At 40.9% G+C, this 27,220-nt stretch overlaps 1 protein-coding gene and 1 pseudogene across 1 annotated transcript; one reads left to right on the top strand and one right to left on the bottom strand.

Moving 5' to 3' along the window:
- LOC101004058 overlaps positions 1–1,688 on the bottom strand; it is a 28,957-nt pseudogene extending 27,269 nt beyond the window's left edge.
- PON1 (paraoxonase 1) lies at positions 1,506–26,905 on the top strand. Its single transcript, XM_003896305.4, has 9 exons — positions 1,506–1,786; positions 7,747–7,817; positions 9,316–9,371; positions 10,610–10,778; positions 14,405–14,531; positions 17,719–17,919; positions 19,558–19,639; positions 23,616–23,744; positions 26,496–26,905. The coding sequence occupies exons 1-9, from the start codon at positions 1,713–1,715 to the stop codon at positions 26,652–26,654; spliced, it is 1,068 nt and encodes a 355-aa protein (XP_003896354.1). The 5' UTR covers positions 1,506–1,712; the 3' UTR covers positions 26,655–26,905.
- The last annotated feature ends 315 nt before the right edge of the window (positions 26,906–27,220 follow it).

Below are 27,220 nucleotides of genomic sequence, written 5' to 3'. Positions count from 1 at the left end.
AAGACTATTAGACACCCCAGTGGGCATGTCAACCGGGTAGCCTGCTGGGCGCTGCCCAAATTCCTTATGCACTGTTTATGAACATAAGAAAATGATTGTTTGGTTTAGCAGCTAACCTTGGGAAATATCTCCAATCTTCCATTCTCGCCTTAACCCATTCTAATATGGCTTGTGTTCTTTGGACTCATGTAGAATTTGTTCTTATTAAACCACCCATTCTATCCATGTTATCAAATTGAGTAGTTGCTTCTCTGCCATAAGCATACTCAACTCATAGCCACTTTGGACACAGATCGTAACTCCCCCTCTTTTCGAATACTCTTCTCTTTTGGATTCATTGGTTCTACTCTCTTAGGTAGATTCTTCTGCTCTACCTGCCAGGGTGCCTTAGCCAATGGTATTCAGTTGGTGGCCAGGCTGTGGTGGCTGGGCTTTCATTCATTTCTGCTTCCTTGGTGCCAATGGTTAGAAGGTTGGTTTCAGCTGACCACTTTCCCTCTCCATATGTTCATGCCCTTTCATGTGGATGCTCCAGTGCAGTGGTCAGTTTTTTCACATAGAAGCTCAAGGCTTAAGAGCAAGTGTTCAGAAAGAGCAGAGAAAGAGGGCAGTAGTTACAATGTGAGGCTAAAGAAGCTTCCCCCCAGATAACTAAAGGCTATAAGTAAAGCATGTTGGTATTGGCTGGCAATATTCCAGAAAAGATGAAAGGACAGTTATTGCAGAAGAGAGAAGGTGTAACTGGGACCAAAAGCCTTGAGAAGGAAAGAGACATGTAGCAAATCATTCATAGTAACGGGAGACAGCAGAGAAGAGAGACATGGTTGTACAGAGGCACCTCCTTTGGGTCTTTACTCAAGTGCCCCCTTATCAGTGAGGCCTTCCCTGACTGCCTGTTCTTAAGTGGAGGGTATTCCTTATTCCCTTTCTTGCCTTATGTGTTTTCTCCATAACATATGTGCATATCCATAATACACACATGCTAGAGCATTATATATGCCCTAGTGACATGTTTTGCTGATTTCTCAATTGACTCCCCCCATTGGAATGAACGTAAGCTTGGGGAAGACTTTTTGTCCTGTTATGTAGCATCTAGAACAATGTGCTATGTAGCCTGGCACATAGCAGGTACTCAATAAATGTCAGCTGCGTGAGGAAATGAATGAGCTGTGTGGGAGATGTACTTGAGTGAACTGTAAAGTCAGAGTGATGTTGAGAAAAAGATGCTTGAAATCCAGATGTTGGAAGGTGACACAGAGTAGTAGCCTGGTGAGAACAGTTAGATCTTGGGGGTTCCTACTACAGCCCTCCCTTCCGCACCTTTTTGGCTGTCACCATGATCAAGCGCCTGAATCCCTCTGAGCCGCAAGGACCTGGCTGGCACAAAGTGAGTGCTCACCAAAGCTTGACTGTCCTTTCCCACCTCTGTTTGCTTCAGCTTGTTTGATCTCCCCTCCCCGACCGGACTAGGCACCTATTCTCAGTCTTCTCTCTTTGCAGTGGCAAGGAGCAAAAAGGCACTTGGCTGAAAGCACTCCGCTCCGGTGGTGGGGCCTTCTGTGTACCTGGTCCGCCCAGCGAGCTGCGGACCCGGCGGGGAGGGGCGGGGCGGGCCAATCGGCGCTGCCCCAGCTAGGCTGCTGCTGCAGGCAGGCATAGCCTTCTAGCCCGTCGGTGTCTGCGCCCATCGATCCGTCTGTCTGTCCCCGACCATGGCGAAGCTGATTGTGCTCACCCTCTTGGGGATGGGACTGGCACTCTTCAAGAACCACCAGTTTTCTTACCAGTAAGTTGGGTTGTGGTGAGGGCTGCAGCCTTCGTCCTCCTCACCCCCTGCCAGCTCCATGAGCCCCCAGAAAGTAGGGTCCAGGCTGTTAACAGAACATTTACAGGCAGGTGCTAGATGTACACTCTGCAGGGGTTTCCTAAATGTTTGTCCAGCTGTCATGTGCCCCTTGAAAACAAACTCTTGCTCATGGCCTGAGACATGGGATAAGGAGGCAATTGCCACGGCTGTGAGTGCCCAGGTTGTCAGCATACACGAATTAATTTTTCATGAAGATTTGTGTGTCCTGGCTACAGATTCACTTCCCAACCCGGAAGAAACTAACTAACCAGGCTGGGGGTTCTCCTGATATTTTGTGAATTAGAGAAAGGAGTCCCGGTCCCTTCTGTGCCTTGACTGCCTGGCCATGGCAAACCTTCCAGGCTTGAAGATTCTCAAATTGAGGCTACTGAGGGCCACAGCAAAACTGCGTGTGGACCCGAGCAGGTGGGAGCTAACGTGTGCCGTGATGACTTGCTTCAGTGGGGGCAGGCCGGGAAGAGGGAGCCCTGGAGCCAGCATCTGATGTCCTGGGGTTTAGCTCTGCTCCGTGACTATGGGATTTTGGGCAAATCACTTTACATCTCTAACCTTCGCTGCTTCAGTAAACTGGAAACGGTAATACACACCTGCCTGGGACAGAGTAGCTATTCAATAAATGTTAGTTCCCTGCTTCCCTTTAAAGTATTTAATAAACGGTTAAGTGTTACACAAGGAGGGTGGGGATATTTTAAGAATGTATCAAAAGTTTCATAACTTGTAACAGGAGTTCATAGTCTAGAGATCATCCTAGTCTCTAAGGCTTAGTCAACAATGCCTTATTTACTCTAAAGTAAAACCCAATCAACATTAAATATAAAAAAATTATATGTGCTAATGGACTAATTAGAAGCTTATATTCAGAATGGGTTTTTACTAATTATTGTGGAGGTTTTTCTAATTTTTTTTTAAGTTACAGAGTGCTAGAAAAAAAGTAAGAAGCAGTTGGTAATCTTGGCTTTTAAATCATGTAAAAATTAGTTTGTGAGTTTTTATTATAGGTTTATTATAGGAGATTATAGGTATAGATAAAAATATATAAAGGATGGGTTGCTGAGCCTCCTGGAGTGGCCCAGACAGAGGAAGGAAGGGAAATTGTACCCACTGTTGGAAATCCCTAAAACCTAGCTACTCAACTGGGTCTGGGGACCAGATGCCTGAGCATCACCTAGAGGCTCCCTGCACATGCAGAATCTCAAGCCCTACCCCACACTATTAAATCAGAGCCAGCGTCATTGAACAAAATCCCTGGGGGATTAGAGACCATGAATCTGCCCCAGGGAGAGAAGGCAAGAGATGATATCCTGAAGCCTGCATCAGGAGCAAGCCAAATCCCCAGGGTGGATGCATCCTTTTTTCTTCAGACTTGGAGTGTGTGTGGGGGGGGGCTCACAGGAAGCTATAGGTGTCTGGGCTGGAGGGAACTTATGGAAGCACACAAGCGATGCCCCAAGAGATTTCTGAGTTTCCCAGGTGGGAGCAGCACAGAGAAAGGAACTGGGAGAGTTCCGCTAGACCACGAGTCTCCCACCTTTGTAGTCGCTGTATGTGCCGCACAAGTCCAAGAAATGCCTTGGATGATGGTAGAAACAGCTCCCCTCCCCTACCCCAACTTGGGCTATGGAATGTTGCAGCGCTGCATCTGTATGGCAGCTTCCTTGTCCCTACATTGCTAATTGCAATACGTGAGTCCACTGAGTTTCCCTTCTCAGAAGGAAACCACAAAGCTAACGTTGGGCCTCTCAATGCATTTCTGCCATTCCATGCTTACTGTAGGTAACACACAGTTGTGGGAAGAGAGTAGTGGTGGATTCCTGATGACCTGGGTTAGATCTAATTTCTGCAACTTTCAAGTTATTTTACTACTTTATTCCAGAAAAGTTCCAGCCTGTTTCTCCACCTGAAAAATAGGGGATAATGATACATATTACAGCATAGATGTATGTGTGTGTGTATATATATATACTATATTTATATAAAAACATAAAATATATATACACATACACATATAAATCAGGCATATAGCAGGTGTCCTGTAAATGTTAGCTTTTATAGCTGTCATATGTGATCTCAAAAATGCACCTATGAAATCTAATGAGTGATACTTGAATATGTATTATAATTATACCTCATTGAAACTCTGAGATAAGGACAAATAATCCTCCAACCCTCCAGCCTCCCCTATGAGCGCAACCAACGCCATCTTCTCAGTCTGAAGTACTTGCCTTGTATCTCCACAAAACACTTCAGTGGACATTTGCAGAGTACCTTCTCTTTGCAAACACTGTGTTTCTGCTGGAGGTTATAGGAATGAATAGGATGCAGTCTTCACTCACCAATTTTAAAGTCTACTAGGAGCAAAAGAACAAAAACTGACAACTGTGAAACTGACAACTATGGTAAGAAAGTTGACAGTTGTGAAGGTTCCTGAGGGTAAACTAAGGAGTTATTACCCAATACAGAAGACTGGAGAAGCTACAAAGCATCATGAGTAGGGGTCTTCCCAGTGGGTAAGGGGCTAAAGAGCATTCTAGGTGAAGGGAAAAGTGTGAGCAAATAAAGAGGTATGAAAGAGATACAGGGAAGAGTCCTTAGTATCATGACACCTAGTTTCAAATCCCAACTCCACCCTCTTAAATAAGCAACCACGTGCAAAGTACTGAGTCTCTCAGTGCCTCCATTTCCTTACCTACAAAACAGAGTAAACACTCATCTTTTTCTCAAAGGTGGCTAAAAAGATTAAATGAGGAAGTATGTGTGAGAGCCCTTATTGGGGCTTGGCACATAGTAGGCCATGAAAAGGAATTTGAATGAATGAGGCACATGTAGGAGCAGAAAATAGACTGATGAGAGTGAATTTGGCCCCAAGAAGAGTTTGAGAATGGATATGGATTTCTTAATGCCTAGGCAAAGGTCTCTGCTTTCTTCTGTGAGCAGCCAGCATGTGTTTTCACTGAACACTTCTGCTTTGGTTTGGATGTTTGTCCTCTTCAAACCTCATATTTGATCTCTAATGTTGGAGGTGGGGCCCAGTGGGAGGTGTTTGGGTCATGAAGATGGATCCCTCATGAATAGATAAATGCCTTCCTTGCGAGTGAGTGAGTTCTCACTCTATTCATTTTGAGAGAGGTGATTGATTGAAAAGAGCCTGGTACCTCTCCCCTCTCTTACATCCTCTCTCATCCCGTGATCTCTGTGAGTACTGGCTCCTCTTCACCTTCTGCCATGAGTGGAAGCAGCCAGAGCCCCTCACCAGATGCAGATACCCAATCTTGAACTTTCTAACCATCCAGAATCATAAGCCAAATAAACCTTTTTTCTTTGTCAGTTGCTCAGCCTCAGGTGTTCCTTTAGAGCAGCACAAAGCAGACTCAGACAAGTTCACAGCAAAGGCTGTATGGTTTCTGCACAGAGTTCAGAGTCTAGTGAATCAGGGACATATCTCAGACATTGACCCTTATCTCTTAGGCCCAGAACGTTTGGACTTAAACCTTTGACAAGATATTTCCTAATAAATTGAAAATGAGGTAGAAAAAATATGAGTTTGATGATAATAACACAGGTGAATCAGTTTTCAGGTGCCTCATCCAGCTTTTAAGCAGTGTTCTCTGTAGATTTTGCCTGGTTAGAGAGCTAAATGTGAGCTTTGCATTCACACTTGAATTCCAATCTCTGCTCAGCCACTTCATAACTCTGTGGCCTTAGAAAGCCACTTAATCTTGGTCATCTGTGACTTAGGGAAAATAACACCTCATGGAGATGTTTGAGGATTAAACGAGGGCATATACAGTACCTGAACTGTAGTAGCAATGATTATCCTGTAGAGATATGACATTTTTGGGCCACAAATTGGAACCCAAATCAACAGGTGCTGACTTAATGCCTCCTTGCCCACCCTGGGCTCTCTTTAACTAGGATTATTCTGCCTTTTCCAGGCTAGAGATCATCTTCTAGCCTGAATTAGAATAGGAGCTGAGCAGTTCTGCCTTTCTCTATCTTTTGTGAACCCATACGTTTAGTGACCCTTGTGAGTCAGGCAGTGTGAGTATTCTTCCCATGTGGTTTTGAGTCTAAGAAAAGTGAATTTGACTATCCTTGGTGTTTTTCACAAGTCTTGGCCCATTCAGTGATTTTATGTCCTTGAATCTCTCCTTCCATGCCAGTCTTTGTGTTGTCCTTCGTTATGACCATCACCCTCAACATCTTGTACCTGCCCTTCGGTTCCTTGAGGGCATGCTACAAATATTCACTACACTTTCCCTAGACCAGAGTTTTTTCAAATGGTGGGTAACAAAGTCAATTTAGTAAATAATTACTAACATTTTAAAATAAAACAGAATTGAACAGAAAAGTTAGGAATGTATCACACAGATTAGGGCGAGTATTGTTTGTGAAGCTTGATTCAGATGTGTGTGTGCATGTGTGTGTGTGTGCATGTGCTGGGTGTTGGCACCATATAAAATACTTTTCCTAATGTGAGTCTCCGTCTGAAAAGTTTGTAAGCCATTGCTCTATCACTTCCCCTTTTATTTCCTTATTGTGAATTTTTGCAATTATAATGTCAGATTTCCATTTTTGAAATACCTTTCCATTTCTTAGGTTATGGACAGATTCCAACTTTCTGTTGACGTCTGCTTTCTAAGTTCATATCCATCAATTAGGAAACCACAATCTCCTCACAGTCCAAGCCTTCATCATCTATTCATTCATCTCTGTATTTCTAGTACCTAGACTGGTGGTTCTTTACTCTGGTTGTGCGTTGGGACAAACTGTGGCACTTTTACAAAGCAGATTACTAAGAGGCACCCCTTACCTCTTAAGTCAGATTTTCTTAGAGAGTGAAAATGATAGCCAGTGACCTGGTGGTAGGAATATACTCATTTTTTCCTAAATGAATAAATGAAAGATCAGTCGCCCCCAAATTCCTATCATTTTGTACCACGTCAGTAAGAATTTTATCTAGCGTGTCTGTTCCCCCTGTAGCCCATCCTCCTCCTGTGAGTTCAAGTCATCAGGAGGACAAGTAAACTTCTTAGCCTATCTGAAGCCAGATAAGATTTCTAGGGATATTTGGATAATTGTCACTACCTGCCTTGACAATACTGTATCACTAGTTCTCAAAAAAAAAAAAAAAGTTTATTGTTTAAATCTCTTGGTTGTGCTAACGTCGTCTGTTTCTTTCAAATGTCGCATCAGTAGCTTCGCTCTGCTCAGGCAGTTGACTGGTACTTCCCTCTCACATCTGTTCATTTTTCCTTTGTCCTTTACTCAGACGTTCTCCATGGTGTTTATGCACTCATATCTGATAAGTTGCTCCTGTGTATGTGTGTGTGCGTGTGTGAGTGCACCTGTGTGTGTGAAATGCCTTTTTACATGCAGGCCTTGTGCATGATTTTTTGAAGTTACAAATCCTTTCAACATATCTGTATTTTTCAAGCACTGCATCACAAAGCAGATGCCCAGTCCAGTCTGTGGAGTCAGACTGAGCAGACGAGTAGGAGGCTGCCCATCTGTCAGCAACTCTAAAACATCAATGGAATAAACTGGAACCATGTTGCCATTTACCTGGACTTTCCACCTAGGAGTCCTTACACATTGATGAAATTGCTCCTGTGCCTGCCTAAGTACACAGAGCCCTGGAGAGGGTACTGTGTATCTCTTGTGTGTACATATCCACCTCTGCTAAATAAACACTAAATATTGTACCCAGAGTTCCCCACTTGTCTTGCCCTGGCCTTGCCTAGAAAAATTGCAGGAAAAACTCTGGAGTTGAAACTCAGGCAAAGTACAGTGAAGGAGAACTTTGTGGGTTGCCTACCTTTGCAACTTAATTATAATTTCTGAATAGTTTTGTGTGTGTTTTATTTCTTTCTCCCCCACAGAACACGACTTAATGCTCTCCGAGAGGTACAACCCATAGAACTTCCTAACTGTAATTTAGTTAAAGGAATCGGTATGTATGTGAGAGGAAGAAGGGTCTCATTTGAACTTTCGGTATTTTTTTGCTTTTTGTGTGATTAATGTGCCTGTTTAATTTTGTCGAAAAATAACATTTTGAATCAGGAGAGTCAGTGGTAGTTAATGATAAATACCATGTTGTTTGACTTTTGACTTTACTAACATATTACCAAGGTGTTGGCAGTTTGGGTTGTTTGTTTTTGATCAATAGAACAAAAAAAAAAAAAAGAAAAATAGAATAAAGTTTGATTCCATGGTAATCTAACCTGAGGAGACGGCAGAAGAGGGGCAGGAGAGCCAGATAAAGCAGTGAATAAAGGTAATTTTTTTTTTAGAAAAGCTCTGACAGGACTTTGCAATTACCACAAGGCTTCTCCTTATGTGTATCTCTTTTGATATTGGAGAGGAAAATTTTTTCCAGAAGCTCTCAGCAGATTTCTCCTTAGATCTTATTTGTCAGAGCTGGAGGACAGGCTGGTGCCCTAGCTGCAAAGGATGCTGGGAAAGTAATTATCGAACCTCCAATGTGGGAGGCAGGCCCTGTCAGCAAAGATAAAAGGGTAGGGGAATAGCAGCTGGGAGGCAAGCAACAAGGAGAGTCCCCAGGCTCAACTCTCCAGCTGGTTCCAACCAACAAGCTTTGTTATTTGAGGACAATTTTTTTGAGATCATGCTTTTGTGTGTTTTGGGCATTTTTGTTGTTGTTGTTGTTCTTTTAGAATTATTCATCTCAGTTGATTAAGGCTCAGGATGCTAGACCAGATGACTTAGTATCATTAAATTTCACTAGATATCTTATGGTGCAATTGTTTTCTAGAAAAATATGATATTGATATCAAATATCACTGGGTTTTTGAAAAGCATACTTTTCACTAAGTGTATAAATACCTATCAAATAGTTCATTTTTCTCTAGATAAATTGAAATGTTAAAAATTTACATGTACTTAAAGTATAACTAACTTGAAAACAGTAATATTTAACTGATGTTTGTAATTAGTAGTAAAAATTCATATTCTGGATCACCTAAAATGTATCCCCATTTTAACTCAACTATTTGGAATTTGCTTATATTTTCAATATGGCTTTCCAAGGGTTTAATTTTTTTGGAACTATTAAGTATCAACACATATTTGTAGTTTACCCTGTATCTTTGGAAAACAGCAAGTTCTTTTCAAATAATCATGGCTTTTGTATATTTTGTGAATTTCCATGAACTTTAAGAGGTTTCAGTCTTTGAGGAAAAAGCTCTAGTCCATCAGTTTAAAACAAATATACTAAGTGTAAATTTTAATTAAACTTGTTAATGATATTAATGTATTTTTAATTTCCATATAATCACATTCATCAATTTGAATAAATGAAAGAATGAATGATTCTGAACCTGTTAAAGAAGAGTAACATATAGCCCCAGTTTCAAGTGAGGTGTTAAGAAATGGATCCACTTCCTGCAGTAATATGAAACAACCTGTACTTTTATTCTCTTTTCTGGCAGAAACTGGCTCTGAAGACTTGGAGATACTGCCTAATGGACTGGCTTTCATTAGCTCTGTGAGTGTTTTCTTCCACTTTTCTGTGTTCTAGAATGTTTTCTAGGACTGGCAGTTTAAGTCTTTCACTTAGGCTTTCTGTATACCAATGCCCACTTTCAAATAAAATGAACAGCCGTGGTTTAAAAGACAAATTGTGTATGCATTTACACCTCTGCTATAATTATGATCATGCGTGTTCCATGCATATTTGTGTTCTTCGGTCTACATTGAACCATATTACCTTAGCTTCTATAGCAGCAATTTATTTGTGAGTTCAGTGTATTCAAGAATGTTTTCCCCTCAATTGTCTATTCCCTGAAGCACTTAAAATTGCCATATTCAAATATTTGCTAAATTAAATATACATTTAATGTATACTACTTCACATGTCATTTCAACTTTCACATTTTTAAACATATTTCAGAATAAGCCCTCTAATTTAACATTGTTGATAGGTCCCAATTCCCAAGCTTGGAAGAGAGAATCCACCATATTTGTTGAAACTCTCCTGCATATAGATCGCTATGGTAGCTGATACAGTGCAAAACAGAAGAAGTCCACCATCTGGCCTGGGGATCATAACATAACAGAGTGGATAGGAAACAATAGACAATCATCCAGTCATTTAAAAACCTTTGCTACCTCTTGTAATTTATTTAGTCCAGTTTTCTCTTACAAAGATAGTAGATTAGTCATCCTGCAAAGCAATGTCTTGCAAACATTTCTTGAGCAACATAAGGCGTATTTTAAGCAAAATCTTATATGGGAACCCAATATATAAAACAACAGCTTTGTTGTTTTGATTGAAGGCTAAGAAAGGAGTAGTTCCTCCGACCCACTAAACCTCTGTCTTTGAGATGCTTCCAAGGACCTACGAGGGAACAGTGTAAAAGCCCTAACCAATATTGTATCTGTATTCCTTGCTTCTATCATTGAAGACTATTATTAATTGCCTCTTGGGTCTGCTCTTCCATTTTTGATCTTTCTCATGGGCTGGAAGCTGTAGTGTGGTGCACATATGATTTTGCTGCAGGGGATGAAAGGGTTTGTGTGGGGTGGCCTAGTGGAGCATGTGGCTTCCAGAAGACTTCTCCTGGGGATCCATCATGCAAACTAACTTAAGAGGCTTCCTATGTGGCCATCTGGCTAGCTCTGTGGTTTGGAGCAGTCAACACAAACCCATGGCCCATGCAGCGTCTCTATTAGCATTTAAAGTACTGGTATTGTGCTTGATTTTTCTCCTCCATGGTTTATAAGGGATTACAATATCCTGGAATAAAGAGTTTCAACCCCAACAATCCTGGAAAAATACTTCTGATGGACCTGAATGAAGAAGATCCAACAGTGTTGGAACTGGGGATCACTGGAAGTAAATTTGATTTATCTTCATTTAACCCTCATGGGATTAGCACATTCACAGATGAAGGTAACAAGATTTACTGTTTATTAAAATCAAAACCAAATTTAAAAAACAGAAAAACATGCCAATAAATGAATTATTTTTTCTCATCCAAATGCAGCATAATCATGAATAATGTTCTTACTCTGGGTTTTAAACTTACCCCCTATGTTAATTGACCCTTATAGTAAAACCACTAGAATACTTGAGAATGCTAAAATATTTAAGATTTGTAAAGCACCTGATTTTGTAAAATACCAACATTCACATTATCCCTATAATTACCATAATAATAATATCCAGCCCTGATCATTATAGCTTTTCCATTGTTAACAATTTTCAAGACTCAGGCATTTACAGGAACAGATTTTTCTAACCCAAGGCATCTGCAACCTATAGGTCCAGTGACAGAAAGTCACCATGGTCAGTTTTCTGCCGGCCCCATCACCTTTAGTGCCTCCTGTCTGCTGGTTCCTCTGTTCTGTGTTCAAAATGCTCTTCTGCATGTTGGTCCCTTTCAACACAACTTGTTGGTGTCATCCTTTATGTCTTTACCCCATTTCTCCCTTTCCGTTTGCTGCTACTTCCTTGTCTCTATATTAATTTTCAGCCCCAGTTGCACATGGTAGCACCTGAAGAGTTTAAAAAGACTCGATGCCCAGCCCCCAGCTCGATAGATTCTGATTCCATTAGTCTGAGGGAGGCCTGGATCACAACTTGTTAAAAGTTGTTCAGTTCATAAAAATGTCAGGCTAGGGTTAAGAACCACGTTTATGCCCATTACCTCCATTTCATCATCAGACGATCCCTCATTCAGTTCCTCTTCTGGACTTTCCCCACTGTGGGTGGCTAAAATTGCTGCCTTGAGAATCATCAGTGATGTTCCTATTTACAAATCTCCTCTCTTCCCTTCGTCCCTCTCCTTCCTTCCCTCTTCCCTTGCTTCCTTCCATAACCTCCTTTTGTTTTTTGTTTGTTTTGTTTTTGAGATGAGTCTCGCTCTCTCCCAGGCTGGAGTGCAGTGGCGCAATCTTGGCTCACTGCAACCTCCACCTCCCGGGTTCAAGCAATTCTCCTGCCTCAGCCTCCTGAGTAGCTGGGACCACAGGTGCATACTGCCATGCCTGACTAATTTTTCATATTTTAGTAGAGACGGGTTTTCACTGTGTTGCCCAGGCTGGTCCGGAACTCCTGAACTCAGGCAATCCACCCACCTTGGCCTCCCAAAGTGCTGGGATTACAGGCGTGAGCCACTGTGCCCAGCCTCCTTCACCTCCTTTTATGCTGTTGACCATTTTCTCCTTCACAAACTTGCTCTTCCTTGATGCTGCAGTGCCCCTCGCTGCTCCAGTTCTCATCCTACTGCAGGTTTCTCCCCAATTCATTGTTTTGTCACTCATTGCCACTTCCCTGAGCACTACCCCAGAGATCTGATCTTTTACTTCCTCTTTATTTTCTCTATTTCAGAACCTTCAAACCAGTGTCACACTGCCTGCTTTCTAGGAGGACATCCCCAAATAGGGGTATTATTATTATTCTTTTCACTAGTCCTTCACTTTTAATGCCGCAGGTGCTTACTAGACACTTCTATTTGGGTTCCTTTCCTATAGACACTTTAAACTCAAAATGTTGAAAATGATTTTCCATCCTTTTATCTTTCCTTCTCTTCCCCATGTAACGCGCACACACACACACACACACACACACACACACACACACACACACACACACATATATATCCCTTTCAGTGGACTCTCCACTCATCCACCCATTCATCGCCATTACATTTTATTTTAAAAATATTTTTAAGTGCAAAGAAATATAGTGTTTGATGTATGGATACTTTTTAAAATAAAAATGAGGTAGTATTACACAACCTCTTCTATAAATTGCTTTTGCATTAAACACTACATCATGGACTCCTTTACATACAGCACATTTGCAGCTGCTTTGCCAAGGTGGTTTGGGATTCGGTTGTGTGGGAGCACTGTAATATAGCTCATCTGCCAACGGATATTTAGGTTGTTCCCACCTTTATGCTCATTGCAAACAATGCCAAAATAAACTTTCTCACACATGTATTTTCTGCGACTATATCCTTAGGATGAATTTTTAGAAGTAGAATCCACTGCACAAAATGTGAATCCAGGTTTTAATCCTCACTTGAATTTGATTTCCATACCCTCCTTCCTCAGCTATATTCAGGGCCTTTGGATTCTTCCCTTCAAATACCTCTCATGACCTTTCCTGTCTTTTATTGCCAGTGGCATCATCTTGGTCCAGTCCCTTCTCTCCACATTGCTGGATTACTGCTGTAGCCTCAGCTCATGTTACTCCTTGGTTCAAATCGGCCAGTGAGCAAAGCCTGGATCTTCACCTTAAGCCCTAACAGGACCAATTCTGGCTCCCTGTGGTTTCAGCCCTCTCACTCTCCCACTCTCTCTTGCCTTCACTCTGCTCCCACCACAACCTCACTATTAAGTGAATATGTCCAGGAACTTCTGCCCCGGGGCATTTGCACATTTTCTCTCCTCAGCCTGGAATGCTGTTTCCCTAGATATCCACATATTCGTTCTCTTATTTCACTTCGGTTTTTGGTCTAACATCCCTTCATCAGAGAGAACATGCCTGACTCCCATGAAGATAATACTTCATTACTCTCTATTCTTTTATCCTGTTGTATTTTTCCCTTGTAGCATTTAACACCAACTAAAATAAATTAAACACTTGTTTGCTGAAAGGGGTAATGAAAATCATCTTAGCAGCTTTCTCTGTTCAAATCTTCTCAATTCAACCTGCCAAATTTTGCATCTTGACATGGCGAAACCCTGTCTCTACTAAAAACACAAAAATTAGCCGGGCATGGTGGTGGGCGCCTGTAATCCCAGCTACTCAGGAGGCTGAGGCAGGAGAATCATTTGAACCTGGGAGGTGGACATTGCAGTGAGCCGAGATAGTGCCATTGCACTCCAGCCTGGGCAACAAGAGTGAAACTCTGTCTCAAAAACAAAAACAAAAACAAAAACAAAACAAAACAAAACAAAACCCACCAATTTGATCATGTCAGAGGTTACAAAAGACTTACTCTTTCTTAAGGCAAAGGCCACAATCTAACTTTTACTTGCCAACTCTGATCACACATTCTTGACCGCTTAGATGGGTCGCCTTTGTATTCTTAAACTCCCACTGACCCAAGGAAGCTGCTTCTGTTTGCTACTATTTCTCAGATGTTCTGTGAAATTTATCACCTTACACTGTGTAAATTACACTTGAGCACACCTTCTCATATTGGGAGTTCCCATAGTTTTTATCCCTTTCATCACAACTGTGCATCTTGTGGAGACCATTTGAACTGGAAAACTTCAAGAGTTCTTTGGAGTTTTAGTGTCAGTGATACTCATTCTTAATTTGAGAATTTTTTTTTTCTCCTGTGGAGTTTTGAGTTTTCAGAGACTGTCACTGGTTCTTCCTTGAGCCACTTTTCTCTGGAACAGGAACAATCACAAATGCTTCTCTCTACAAAGAGATGAAAATATTCCATCTGCCTGACATCCTAACTACTAGCTGGAGGTGGGTTGAAATTGGTTTTTGGAGAGAGGGCTGACAGTGAGAGCTTAGTTAATGTTTCATTTTTGTTTTTAATCTCCTCTCAGATAATGCCGTGTACCTCCTGGTGGTGAACCATCCAGATGCCAAGTCCACGGTGGAGTTGTTTAAATTTCAAGAAGAAGAAAAGTCGCTTTTGCATCTAAAAACCATCAGACATAAACTTCTGCCTAAGTACTGAGATACAGCACATTTCTATTTTCCTTTAGCTGTAGTGGATAGTTAATCCACTTTTGGTTTTTCCTTTTGGCCAGAGTAGGTATGGCTGTTCAACTCTCATTTCTAATGATCACAAACTCCTCCACATGCTCTTCTGAAGAACGTTTTGAGGACTCAAGCCCCTCAGAGATGGCCCATTCTTTTCCTCTCTTTCCCAGGCTAGCTCCTGGCCTCAGGATCTCCATTCAAGTTATTACCAGGAAAAAATCCTGCTCTTCTTCAGAACCAGACTTAGTATTTCAAACCCAAATAGGCTTCATAGATAAATTTGACGTCATGAGCTTATTTATTTATATTAAAAAGTAGACTCTGGGAAGTTTCCATGAATTAGAAACACAGACCCAAGAGGAGACCCTAAATCAAGTGCATGTAAGACCTCCTTATACTGCCTCCACTGCTGTTTGATTGCACAAAATGTATGCAATAGCAGGTCTGTGGTAACACTCAATTCCACCCTAGGCGCCTTCACATAACATATGGTGAAATAAAACACTCAAGGATCCCCAATCTCAGTCAGCTTCCTCACATGCCCTATGAAGATCTGACTTGTAAGGCCAGTGATGGATTTAGGAGAACAACCTGACACTATCTTCTAAAACATTTACCTCCAACTCATTACGATTGTCTAGAATCCCAACCTATTTTTGTAGAATTTATGTATAGCATTTGACCACCTCCATATCTGTAAATCTAGATGTGTACTCTTTGCAGGTACCTAGCTAAGGGTATGTGGTGTGCACTCTGTGATACCAGGACCCCTTCCTCTTCTTTCTTATCAGGTGGTTTGAGGATGAGGAAAATGAGATTGGAGAGAAATTGAGTTACTGGATGAGGGCCAATCAATTCACTAGTGACTAAGTAGGAACCCCCGCTCAGGTCATCTTCTGCTCCAGTGGGATGAGTAAAAGTCCGGAGAACAGCTTTTGGTAGAAGAGTTCATTCATACATTCATTTAACAAATATATTTTGGAAAGAGAATAAAGTTACTGAGTGTTTGGAGAATGTGAAGAACACCAAGATTTAAAGTAGAGAAAAGTATGTAGAATGGAGAAGCTGGGTTAATGATAACACTAATAAATGAGCTTCTCTGTACGTCAGGTGCTGCACTAACTAATTCAAACAGATTATTTTATTGATGTTTTACAAATACCTTCTGAATTAGGTGTTAGTATTATATCCATTTTGGATTTTTAAAAAGTTGAGGCCTGGAGTAATTGTTAAGTTCCCCTAGATGACATCATCAGTAAATGGTGCAGCTGTGATTCTAATCCTGGTAACATGAGTTCAGAGCTGGTGCCTTAAACCGCTACAAAATAGTGAAAAAAATTATATGTTTTAACATTTAATCTTGGAAATCTCAGATTTGTCTAAGTTACCGGGTTGGAGTATTTTTTTCTTGAGCCAGTTGCAAAAATGTTGGTCTTAGGCAGCATAGAAGGAGACTGAAAATAACCACGGTGCCATAATTAACTAGAGTTCTGCTCTCTCAACCCAAGGATTAGCTGTATGTATTTTCTTCTTTGTATTTTATGGTTGTTTATAACATTAATATTCCAATTACTAATTCTATTATAATTTAAACCTGTTATTATTCATATATCACAAGCATTATTATTGGTCATTTACTGTATGCCAGGCATGGTACGAAGGCCTTTGCATTCATTATTTCATTTTATTCTTACCCTAGCCTTTCAAGGTATACAGAGAAAACAGAGGTTTAGAATAGTGGCTCAAAATTTAGTGACAATGCTGTAGCCCCACATTATGATAGCAAGCAGTGTCAGGATTCAAATGAAGTCCATCAGATTTCAAAGCTATTACTCTATTACCCTTTAAAAATTTGTTATTTATTTACTTATTTTACTACACCCCCATTTCAGCAATAAAAAGTTATTGCTCTAAACCATTGCATTCTGCTCCTTTCTGTGAAAAACAGACAAATGATAGTCCAGCATACTAATTTCAGAAATTTACTTTTAAAAAACAGAGAGTAAAATCAGATTGCAGATTTATGTCTGGTGCCCGTCCAGACTAATCCTAAATTCCAAGACCTTTTTTTTTATGTTGTAATAGTGGCTACCATTGATTGAGGATTTATTGAATGTCATGCTCCCTGCAAAGCACACAACAGGCATTGTCTCATTGTAATTCCCACTGCAACTCCACAAATTAAGATCCTGACCCTTAGTCTTCTACTAATGAGCTGTATGACTTTGAGAATATCATTTAACCTCTCTTTACAGATGAGAAAACTTAGGCTCTGCATGCCTGTCTAACTTGCCTGAGAGCTCAGAGCTGCGTCAGAGCTGATGCGCTGGCCACGAGGCCCTCTGCAACAGAGCAGAGATAATTTTCTCCCAGATCATGCCCTCAGGAACTTCCATCACCTCAATCAGCAAAGAATGACTCACTTATGTGTTCACTATTGTACCTATTAAAGCAGAAAAATAGACTCATATATCTTACATTTTCAGTGACAGAGAGAGAATCCTAATCAGAAACGGGGGGAAAAGCCATAGCATTCTATTTCTGAGCATTCTTGTTCATGGACATTTCATTCAGTTTAGAATCACGAAATCTTAAGGCTGGAAGATAGACCAGTCTATCATCCTGCTTTCATAGATAAGGAAACTGAGGTCCTGATATGTGAAAGGATTGATTTTTCTTAGATCACACAGCTAATAGTAGCAGAGCTTTAACTAAAATGCAAGTATCCAGGCTGCTGGTTCATCATTTTTTCAGTTTCTTATGGGAGTTAGTTCTATGTGAGCACAGATATGTGAGCACATTTTTGCCCTGACAATGATTTCTGGCCTAATTTAATTTCTACTGAATTTAGTGTATACACACACACACACACACACACACACACACACGATGTAACACTATTTTAAGATACATATAAAAGGATTTTTATGTTACAGTGCTATAATCACTTCCTCAGATTTCTTAGACCAATGATTGTCTTTAAGGATTGTATCGGCAGGACTAATTTCATATTAATTCTGTTCCATTATAGCTAGCATGAAGGCTCCATCCCATATCTTGATTTTAGGAATAGACGGCGATGAATGTCAATTCATAATCCTGTAATGTTCAATACCTTCACTTTATATATGATGTGTGTATGTTTTATTTGCAGTTTGAATGATATCGTTGCTGTGGGACCTGAGCACTTTTATGCCACAAATGATCACTATTTTCTTGACCCCTACTTACGGTCCTGGGAGATGTATTTGGGTTTAGCGTGGTCGTATGTTGTTTACTACAGTCCTAGCGAAGTTCGAGTGGTGGCAGAAGGACTTGATTTTGCTAATGGAATCAACATTTCACCTGATGGCAAGTATGTGAACTCTCTGAAATATAGTGAATTTACTCAGATTCTCAGGAGATATCTTGGAATATATTCTTTTTAAAAGTAATATGATACATTTTAACATGTTACCCTAGTGAGATAAAATTAGGAAAAATGTAAAATGTCTTAATTTTTCAGGGGGTAAAATTTATCAAATCAAAAATTTCGTTGTGAAGGCATATTGGTTTTGTTTCCTTTTTGGAAAAAAAGTACATTTTAAGAGGGGGAACTGTGATGAAGATTTAGTATGTCTGAATAGACTTGTTTTGAATAAAGATTTGAGTGTATAATGAGATGAATAGTATGCAGGTATACATATGTCAGTAGTTCAGGTTTATGACAAGATAAGGAATTTGTACCAAAATGTAAATCAAGACAACACTTCCTTCATCACGAAAGTATTACTGTGAAAAACGTCAGTTTAAGCAGTGTGCTTAGTGATGTAGTTGATTTATAATGTTATCTCATGGGACCCTACAACAAACAATTTGCAAACCAACATTGGTCTGGAGACTGCATTTTGGGTAGCATTGGTATATGCATTAAATATCTATATCCATCCATATATATGCCCTTTGTCATCTTGCATCATCATCAAGGATTTCAGAGTCAGTAACATATGCTTAGAAAGAGCAACAGGGGCCAGGCGTGGTGGCTCATGCCTGTAATCCCAGCACTTCGGGAGGCCAAGGTGGGTTGATAACCTGAGGTCAGAGACCAGCCTGGCCATCATGACTAAACCTCGTCTCTACTAAAAATACAAAAATTAACCAGGCATGGTGGCACACTCCTGTAATCCCAGCTACCAGGGAGGCTGAGGCAGGAGAACCACTTGAACTTGGGAGGTGGAGGTTGCAGTGAGTTGCAGTGAGCTGAGATTGCGCCACTGCACTCCAGCCTGGGTGACAGAGCAAGACTCTGTCTAAAAAAATGAAAGAAAGAGAGAGAGAGAGACAGAGAGAGAAAGAAAGAGCGAGCAAGTGAGCAACAGGGACAGGGACAGCTTTTAATTATTCATATCATGGACCAGTTTTTGAAAATAGAAGATAATCGAGCAGTAATTTCTTTTTTTGTTGGGGGGATGCACAGTGCTTAGACTAACCCCAGATCTTTGTGGGGTATGACTAAAGCCACAGAGTCGGGACCAGACTCAGGACAGAAGACTTCTCTCGATCGATCCAGGCCAAGCAGCTTTTCTTCTCTCATATTTTTCCCTGGATTAAAACAAGAAGCTGTTGTCAAAGGGCTTTCCTGCAACTTTCATGGGAGAGAACTCACTATCCCCTGAAATGCAGAACCTGGGGCTTGACACAAATTGACAAACCAAAAGAGAAACACTGTAATGCATTTTACTCCCAGATACTAAAAGTTGGTGTTAGGGTTAAGTTCCTTCCATACTGATAAGGACAATTACGTCCCCTCCTTCAGAAATAACTTTGCAGAGATTAAATCCCTCTGTGCATTGTAAACTCACTGAGTTCTTTCAGAATTTAGTGTGTTTGAGATGGGTTCCATTTTCCATTCCTTAAGCGAAGTTCTTCCCTATGAATAGTTATTACAACTTCATCTTAATCTCTCAAGTTGTGTTACTTCTAGTACTTTGACGTAGCTCTTTCTTCTTTGAAGGTATGTCTATGTAGCTGAATTGCTGGCTCATAAGATTCATGTGTATGAAAAGCATGCTAATTGGACTTTAACTCCATTGAAGGTAAGATGTATTAACACTGTAAGTTTGCAGAGTGATAATTAGATTCTAATTGATTTGTGAAATTAAATGTGAAGAGAAAAGGACTGCTTAATTGGCGTGGGTGAGAACCAATTTTTCACTCCTTTATTAAGAGTCATTAGCATGGTTATGTGTTTGTTGTTCATTTTTACTCAACTGCAGAGTGGCAAACAGCAAACCACACCTCTCACCCGAGAACCTTGCATTCTTTCTGCTCTAGCAAACTTTGAGCTTGGCATTGTGTTCCCAGATCCTCCTTCCACCCCTCCCTTCCAGCCTTTCTTCCTTCCTTTCTCCCATTCTCCCTCTCCTCCACCTTCCTTCCCTCTCCTCCCATCTCTCTCTCTCTCTTTTTCCCTCGACGTTGATGGAACAGCCAAGAAGTAGTCTCAACTTGTACTTACTGCTGGGCTGCTCTCCACAATGTTTATGAAGTCCACGCGCTCACAATGGCTGCCGGGTGACCTGGTTGCTCCTCACCTCTCTGCCTTTTTACCTCCAACCATTGTGTCCCTGCCCCACGTCTTCTGCCACTGTCTCAGAATGGGGCACCATTCCCTCTGCTAGGAGAAACCTTCCTCCAGATCTCCACGGCCCTCTCCTTCATCTCCTTTCATTTTTACTAAAACGTCAGCTCGGTCTTCGAAACCTGGAACTGCTCCCTTCCCCTGCATGTTTTCCCTCGCCTTTCCTGCTTTATTTTTCCATTCAGCATGTATTGCTAGCATACTATATATTTTATTCTTCCCCTTTATTACCTGACTCCCGAACTGGGGTGTAAGCTCCACAAGGACAGGCTGTTTTTCTATTTGCTCCTAGTACAATTCTAGTTGGAGCTGCCTAGTTGGCATTTAACAAATACTTGTTAAATTACTGTGGTGGGGCTGGGCATGCTTCAGGGGTTCACCTCCTGTCCCCACCAATTCTGGTCGTTTGAAGGTTGGAGTCAAAAGGGGTGAAAACACAAAGGATAGGAAAGAGAGACCAAGAACAAACTAGAGCCCTATGAAAGCAGCCCTCTACCTCTGCAAAACAACAAGATGTTGCTTTCCTGCCATAAACGCCCACTGCAGGAAGCACTGTCAGTGCCAGTTGTATGACTGTTCCTGTCAGCACATCCGAGGGACTGTCATGAGGGGCCTCACTCAGAGAAAATTACCTTAAAGCAACATTAAATGTAACATCGTGTTTGACATTAAAAATCACTGGCAGGGCTACTTTGGTATTAGCTCAAGTAAAATGGAATTTCACATGCTCACACTGGCTGAGGGAATAAAAAACAAGCTGCAGTTTTAACAACAGATATTTCTGTAAAGCGAAAGTTAAAGAATTTTATGAGACTAGAACCCAATGTAACACACCTTCACCACAGAATGTCAAGGCTCTGCTCCCACCAGGGCGAGACTGAAGGCAAGGGCAATTTCAGCAATAGACCATGTCTGTCTCTCATCATAAAAACCCCAAAAAGGTTATCCATCAATTGTCACATTATTCTTTCTTTTGAAAGATTGTATTAATTAATGTCAGTTAATTAATACTCGAGAGTGCCAAGTAATTTGATAAACTAACCGAGGCTAATCTTAAATTTTTGAGGAGGTGTAGATGGGTTTATGTCCAATCGGATATTATTCAGCCTTAAAAAGGAATGAAGTTCTTGGCCAGCTGTGGTGGCTCATGCCTGTAATCCCAGCACTGAGGAAGGCTGAGGTGGGTGGATCATGAGGTCAAGAGTTCAAGACCAGCCTGGCCAACATGGTGAAACCCCGTCTCTACTAAAGATAGAAAAAATTAGCCATGAGTGATGGCATGTGCCTGTAATCCCAGCTACCTGGGAGACTGAGGCAGGGGAATCACTTGAACCCAGGAGGCAGAGGTTGCAGTGAGCTGAGATTGCACCATTGCACTCCAGCCTGGGCAACAAGAGCAAAATTCTGTGTCAAACAAAAACAAAAACAAAAACAAAAAACGGAATGAAGTTCTGATACCTGCTACAACTTGGATAAGCCTTGAAAACATAATGCTAAATAACATAAGCCAGCCACAAAAGGATAAATAGTGTACAATTTACTAATGGGAAGTACCTAGAACAGGCAAATTCATGGAGACAGAAAATAGAATAGAATGCTGATTACTAGGAACTTGGGGGAGAGAAGAACAGGGAGCTATTGTTTAATGGGTACAGGATTTCTGTTTGGGGCTGACTGAAAGTTCTGGAGAGGGATGGTGATGATGGTTGCACAATATTGTGAATATACTTAATGCCACTGAGTTTTATACTTAAAAGTGGTTAAAATGTCAAATTATATATATATATTACCACGATAGAAATAATTCTCTCCTCTCTCCAAAAAATATTCCAGGACTTAGTCAATGGATTAGTCACACTTTGATGAACCTCAATTCGCAAAAACCTGGAGTATTTGTTAATAGAGAATACAGTTTTTCCCAAAGAGAGCAATTTATTAAGTTTTCTTGACCAAGGAATGTGAAATTTTCCAGTTGCCTTTGTGGGAGTGTGAGATGTGATATGCAGGGGTCTTGCCGTGAGGTAGCATGGAGAGGAATTATTTATTTGCAAGGCAAGGAGTTCATTGTTGGACTCAGAATAAGTTCCCTGCTGGACTGTCAGCACTTCCGTGGCATGAGCTGTGTCTGCTGGGTACCTGGCGCTCTCCAGATGCTGCGTTCCTCGCAGAGCTCATGTAGGAGCTTGGTAATTGCATGTTGAATGAATGGGATCCCAGGTTTCTGTGTCCTTCTCCCACTCCCACTCTCATCTCAGTAGGTTTCATCTGTCATGGAATTCGCCAATCGGCTATGCCGCTTCCAAAGATAAGAGCAAAGCCCTGCAACAAACATTTCCTCATTTAAAGACATTATGGTATCAGAGTGGTGTGCTGACACTGGGATGGACAGGGATTTAGGGATGGAGAAAGCATGGAGCCACCTGTCTTGCCTGTCTCTGGGGTAAGAAAGACTGATGGCTCTGCATGGTGGTGAGAATGAGGCTCTGCCACGATGCTTGAGTCCTCTAATCCCTCCCTGGGCATGTGAGGAACAGCTCTCATTTTGAGTAGGAGGCACAAGGAAGCGCTGGTTTTCTGCAGCTGTCTGTTCATGCCCTGGCCTTTACAATGAGTCATGAGCAGTTATTTACAGGGTCTCTGGGCACTGAGGTATGCTGGTCTCTGAGGTAAATGGTAGATATTATTTCTCCAACTGAGAATAAGAGGTAAACAAATAGATGGGATTTCTCCCTGGTAGAAGGCAGACAAGATGATGAATGGTGGAATTAAGAATCATTGGTATTATTTATGATCCTTGTACAAAGCCTCAGCAGCAATCTGTGCAGTCATCAAATGCTTGCAACTTATATTTAGAGAATAAACAGCAGAAGAACAGGGAGTTGAATAACATCAAGAAACTAAAGAACAAACTTTTCCTCAACTTCAAGGCAAAAACGAGACTCTGGGTGATCATTTCTTCTCTGGCGGCACAGCCTATGATTAGCCATTAAAGAGTCCACATTTCATTGATGTTCTTCTCAGAAATGAATCTACATTTCCTGGTGGTTTTCTGAATGCTTATAAAAATATCATTTGCACATGCCATTTTAGAAGCAGTTGTTTTATGCTGCACTGAAAACTTTTTTTTTTTTTCCGTTTTAGGTTCATGCACAGATGTTGGTAAAAATGATTTTGTCTAACTTTTAACAGTCTTTCTTGGTTTTCTGTATCTTTACCCTACCCCATTCTGTCCTGGAAACTGACAAAATACTAGCATAGATGAAATGTCAGAGGAATTTTGTGAGTCCTGTTGAAATGGGGCAGAACTGTATCCTTGGAACCAGCAGTGTGGTGGCCAAGGACAAGAGGCAACTTTTCTCTGATATATTTTGCTCCATCACAATTGTGTTTTACTTTATGTCTCGTTCTTTTCTTGTTTTTAATCTTATAAGTCCCTCGACTTTAATACCCTCGTGGATAACATATCTGTGGATCCTGAGACAGGAGACCTTTGGGTTGGATGCCATCCCAATGGCATGAAAGTCTTCTTCTATGACTCAGAGAATCCTCCTGCATCCGAGGTTAGTTTTAAAAATGAACCAGGTAAGTGACTTTATTCCCAGCCGTTGTTTTTTTCAGTTGAAAACATAATTCTCAATTCTATGTGCAAATAAAATGGGGGACATGGATAGATGATCCAAATGATCAGAAACAAAGGCTTTTGAAGGTGCTTTAGTCAGCGTCTAGGCAAGAAACACATGGCACACTTAAATTGGACAATTTGAGGGGAGTTTAATCAAAGGACTATATAAAAAATGTGTGGACACAGTGTAGGGTAATCAACAGAGGATAATGCAGTACCTCAGGGCTAGCGAGGGAGGGAGGAAATGAATACCAGAAGCCAGAACATGTATACGGTGGTGGGTGGAGAGGGTTGCCTGAGAGGAACTTGGCCTCTGGTTAAGGGATCCTCAAAGAACATAATGATGCCATATTGCTATGGTTTAATCATTCATTTATTACCTGCCTTCCTATTCAACTCCCCCTTCCTGTGTGGTAGTATATGCACAGGTCCATGCAACGGACCAGTCCTGGAGCACATTGGCCAGTCTCTCTAGATCTTCCTGCAGGTGGCAAGATAAATCGCTGGAATTATTTTGGCTTAGAAGATCTCATCTTCCACCTTAGTTACAGTACTCAAAGGTCCCAGTTTTTGTCCATGGTCTTTATTCAGTGAACTATTTTGGGTACAAATAAGAATTTGGGACCTACTTCAATATAGGTATTTGCACATTTACTGAGTTTTCAGTATCTACTGAGGGTACTTATTATTTACATCATATATATGACATCATTTTGACATATTTGTCTGCTGCTGTGTATGTATTGTTAAAGCTGAGTTTTAAGAGTCCATTTCACCTGCCCAACAGGAAAAAAAAGTGTTAAAGCCCGTATCTCTTGGGTTAAAAAAAAATCCAAATGCGTATTTCCATTTACATTATGGCTCTCCTATCTTTTATCTCTAGGTTTACAGGACAATTGTGATCATGTTTAATGGAAATCCTTTTTGCCTTTCGCTAGTTTTTGGCTATTAGGGTTGCTGAATGGTATGTTTAACAGAATTGAAGAAATGTATGCTGTGGAGCGTTCAGTGCTCAGAACTGAGCAGAATGTTAGATTTTAATTGTTCTGGCTTGTTAGCTCATTTAGTTATCTTGGGTCGTTTGCTATAGCATGGACTTGGTTTGTTTTTCTGGAAAAAATACTTCATTTCTAATGATTGCTCTGCAAAGGAATAGTAAAAAGTAGTAACAATTCATTATCTAATGCACTGCCCCAGAAGAGTGATTTAGTTTTATTAACAAGAAGCTTAGGTAAGCCAAGGTGCACCATCAACTATTTACCTGTAACTACTACATGTTAATGCTATGGCAATTTCCTAAGACATCTGTCCTTGGTGCCAGCTGTTTTTAAGAGGTCATTTTGAAAGTTCCCACAGACCCTTTTAGATCCAGGCACTGGCCTTCACAGTTGGCCACATTTGTGATGTACATATCCTTTCTTCAAGTCATTATATATTATCATAAAGGCTTAATAATAGAATGTTAGAGTTGAAGGGGAATTTAGAGATAATCTAGTCCCACCTGTTTCACTCTACAGATGAGAAACAAATGGTAAGTGGAAGATCCAAGACACGACCCAGGTCTCCCACCTCAGTGTAGTGAATCACATGCAATTGCTATTTTTGACAGCCAGAATGATCAAATATTGGCTATTTCATACGGTTGGCTTAACATGACACTATACTATTAATGATGCAATCACATTTCTCCTCAATTAAGTGAAGTAAACTGAACTTACAAAATTTTATACATTTAGAGACAGGAGGTTAACTTTAGAACACCCGAGTATGGTACAGAGATGTGGTTTTTTGGGGGTCACATTTTTTTTTCTCTTTGTCTGCATTTTAAAAACCAGGAATTAAGTATAAACATCCAGTTCCCTGACTTACCTGAAAATACATGAAAACGGACCTGAATTACTGCATGGCAACCATTTGGCTGTTGTTAAGCGTATTAGTCAAGGTTCCCTAGACGGATAGAACTAATAGGATAGATATATATATATATGTAAAGGGGAGTTTATTAACTTACCTGATCACAAGGTCCCACAGTAGGCTCTCTGCAAGCCTGAGGAACAAGGAGGGCCAGTCTGAGTCTCAAAACTGAAGAACCTGGAGTCTGATGTTTGAGGTCAGGAAGCATCAGCACGGGAGAAAGATGTAGGCTGGGAGGCTAGGCCAGTCTCTCCTCTTCATGTTTTTCTGCCTGCTTTATATTCGCTGGCAGCTGATTAGGTTGTGCTGCCCAGATTAAGGGTGGGTCTGCCTTCCCCAGCCCACTGATTCAAATGTTAATCTCCTTTGGCAACACCCTCACAGACACACCTAGAATCAATACTTTGTATCCTTCAGTCCAATCAAGTAGACACTCATTGTTAACCATCACACTGAGTTAACAGCTTCCTCCCTCCACATTTACTTAAGTCCCCACTGCTCCCTAATGTCCCACATCCAGGATGTGCTGCTCATTTGCATTTCCTGCCTCACCCCTGTAGGTTTAGATACTCTCCACCTCTGCTAAAGATCACTTGAGATCAGTACCCACCTGTTCCCAAATGAGGAAACAGGTGTGTTAAGTGTAATTTTGGAACAAAATAGGATTTATCTAATTGTATAAGATTATACGGCTTCTTATGGAGGATGACCCTACGCATAAGGTTGTTTTAAGTGATCTGACAAAAATGTTAATTCAATGTTATTTCTTTCACAGGTGCTTCAAATCCAGAACATTCTAACAGAAGAACCTAAAGTGACACAGGTTTATGCAGAAAATGGCACAGTGTTGCAAGGCAGTACAGTTGCCTCTGTGTACAAAGGGAAACTGCTGATTGGCACAGTGTTTCACAAAGCTCTTTACTGTGAGCTCTAACAGACCGACTTGCATCCACGCCATAGAAACTGAGGCCATTATTTCAACTGCTTGCCATATTCCAAGGACCTAGTGATCTTAGCTGAACAATGAATGCTGACCCTAAATGTGGACATCATGAAGCATCAAAGCACTGTTTAACTGGGAGAGATATGACGTGTAGGGCTTTTTTTGGAGAATACACTATCAAATCAGTCTTGGAATACCTGGAAACCTCATTTATCAATAAAAATCCTTCTCACTAAAATGGATAAATCAGTTATGTCGATTGTCAGATATTAAGTAACAGTGTGTGACCCCAAAAGTACTTACCCTAAAACATGTGTTGCCTGAAAGCACGTGTATGTATTGCTGTCTTGCCATGTCTTGTTCAGAAGACACAGGGAAGCAGGCCTAGCTCACGTGTCTTCAGAACTCCAGTACTCGCTCAGGGACTCCAGTTCATGGGCCAGAAAACTAGATGTGCATTATGAAGTTCCCCTCTACTCCACGCACATAGCAAGTCTGACGATGGCAGTCAGACTTACTCCTGTTTTCCCTTTGATACATGCCTTTCTCAGTAAATA

This window comes from Papio anubis, chromosome 4 (genome assembly GCF_008728515.1).
Source record: "Papio anubis isolate 15944 chromosome 4, Panubis1.0, whole genome shotgun sequence".
Lineage (NCBI taxonomy): Eukaryota > Metazoa > Chordata > Mammalia > Primates > Cercopithecidae > Papio > Papio anubis.
Note: the sequence above shows the minus strand (reverse complement) of the source record. Positions and strands in the feature narration are given on the sequence as shown.

What these genes read in the sequence shown, in the direction of transcription:
- PON1 (XM_003896305.4), top strand. Translation starts at nt 1,713, where the DNA reads ATGGCGAAGCTGATTGTGCTCACCCTCTTGGGGATGGGACTGGCACTC. An exon ending in AACCACCAGTTTTCTTACCA is followed by an intron (nt 1,787 to 7,746) that starts GTAAGTTGGGTT and finishes TCTCCCCCACAG; the next exon opens with AACACGACTTAATGCTCTCC. An exon ending in AGACATAAACTTCTGCCTAA is followed by an intron (nt 14,532 to 17,718) that starts GTACTGAGATAC and finishes TTTTATTTGCAG; the next exon opens with TTTGAATGATATCGTTGCTG.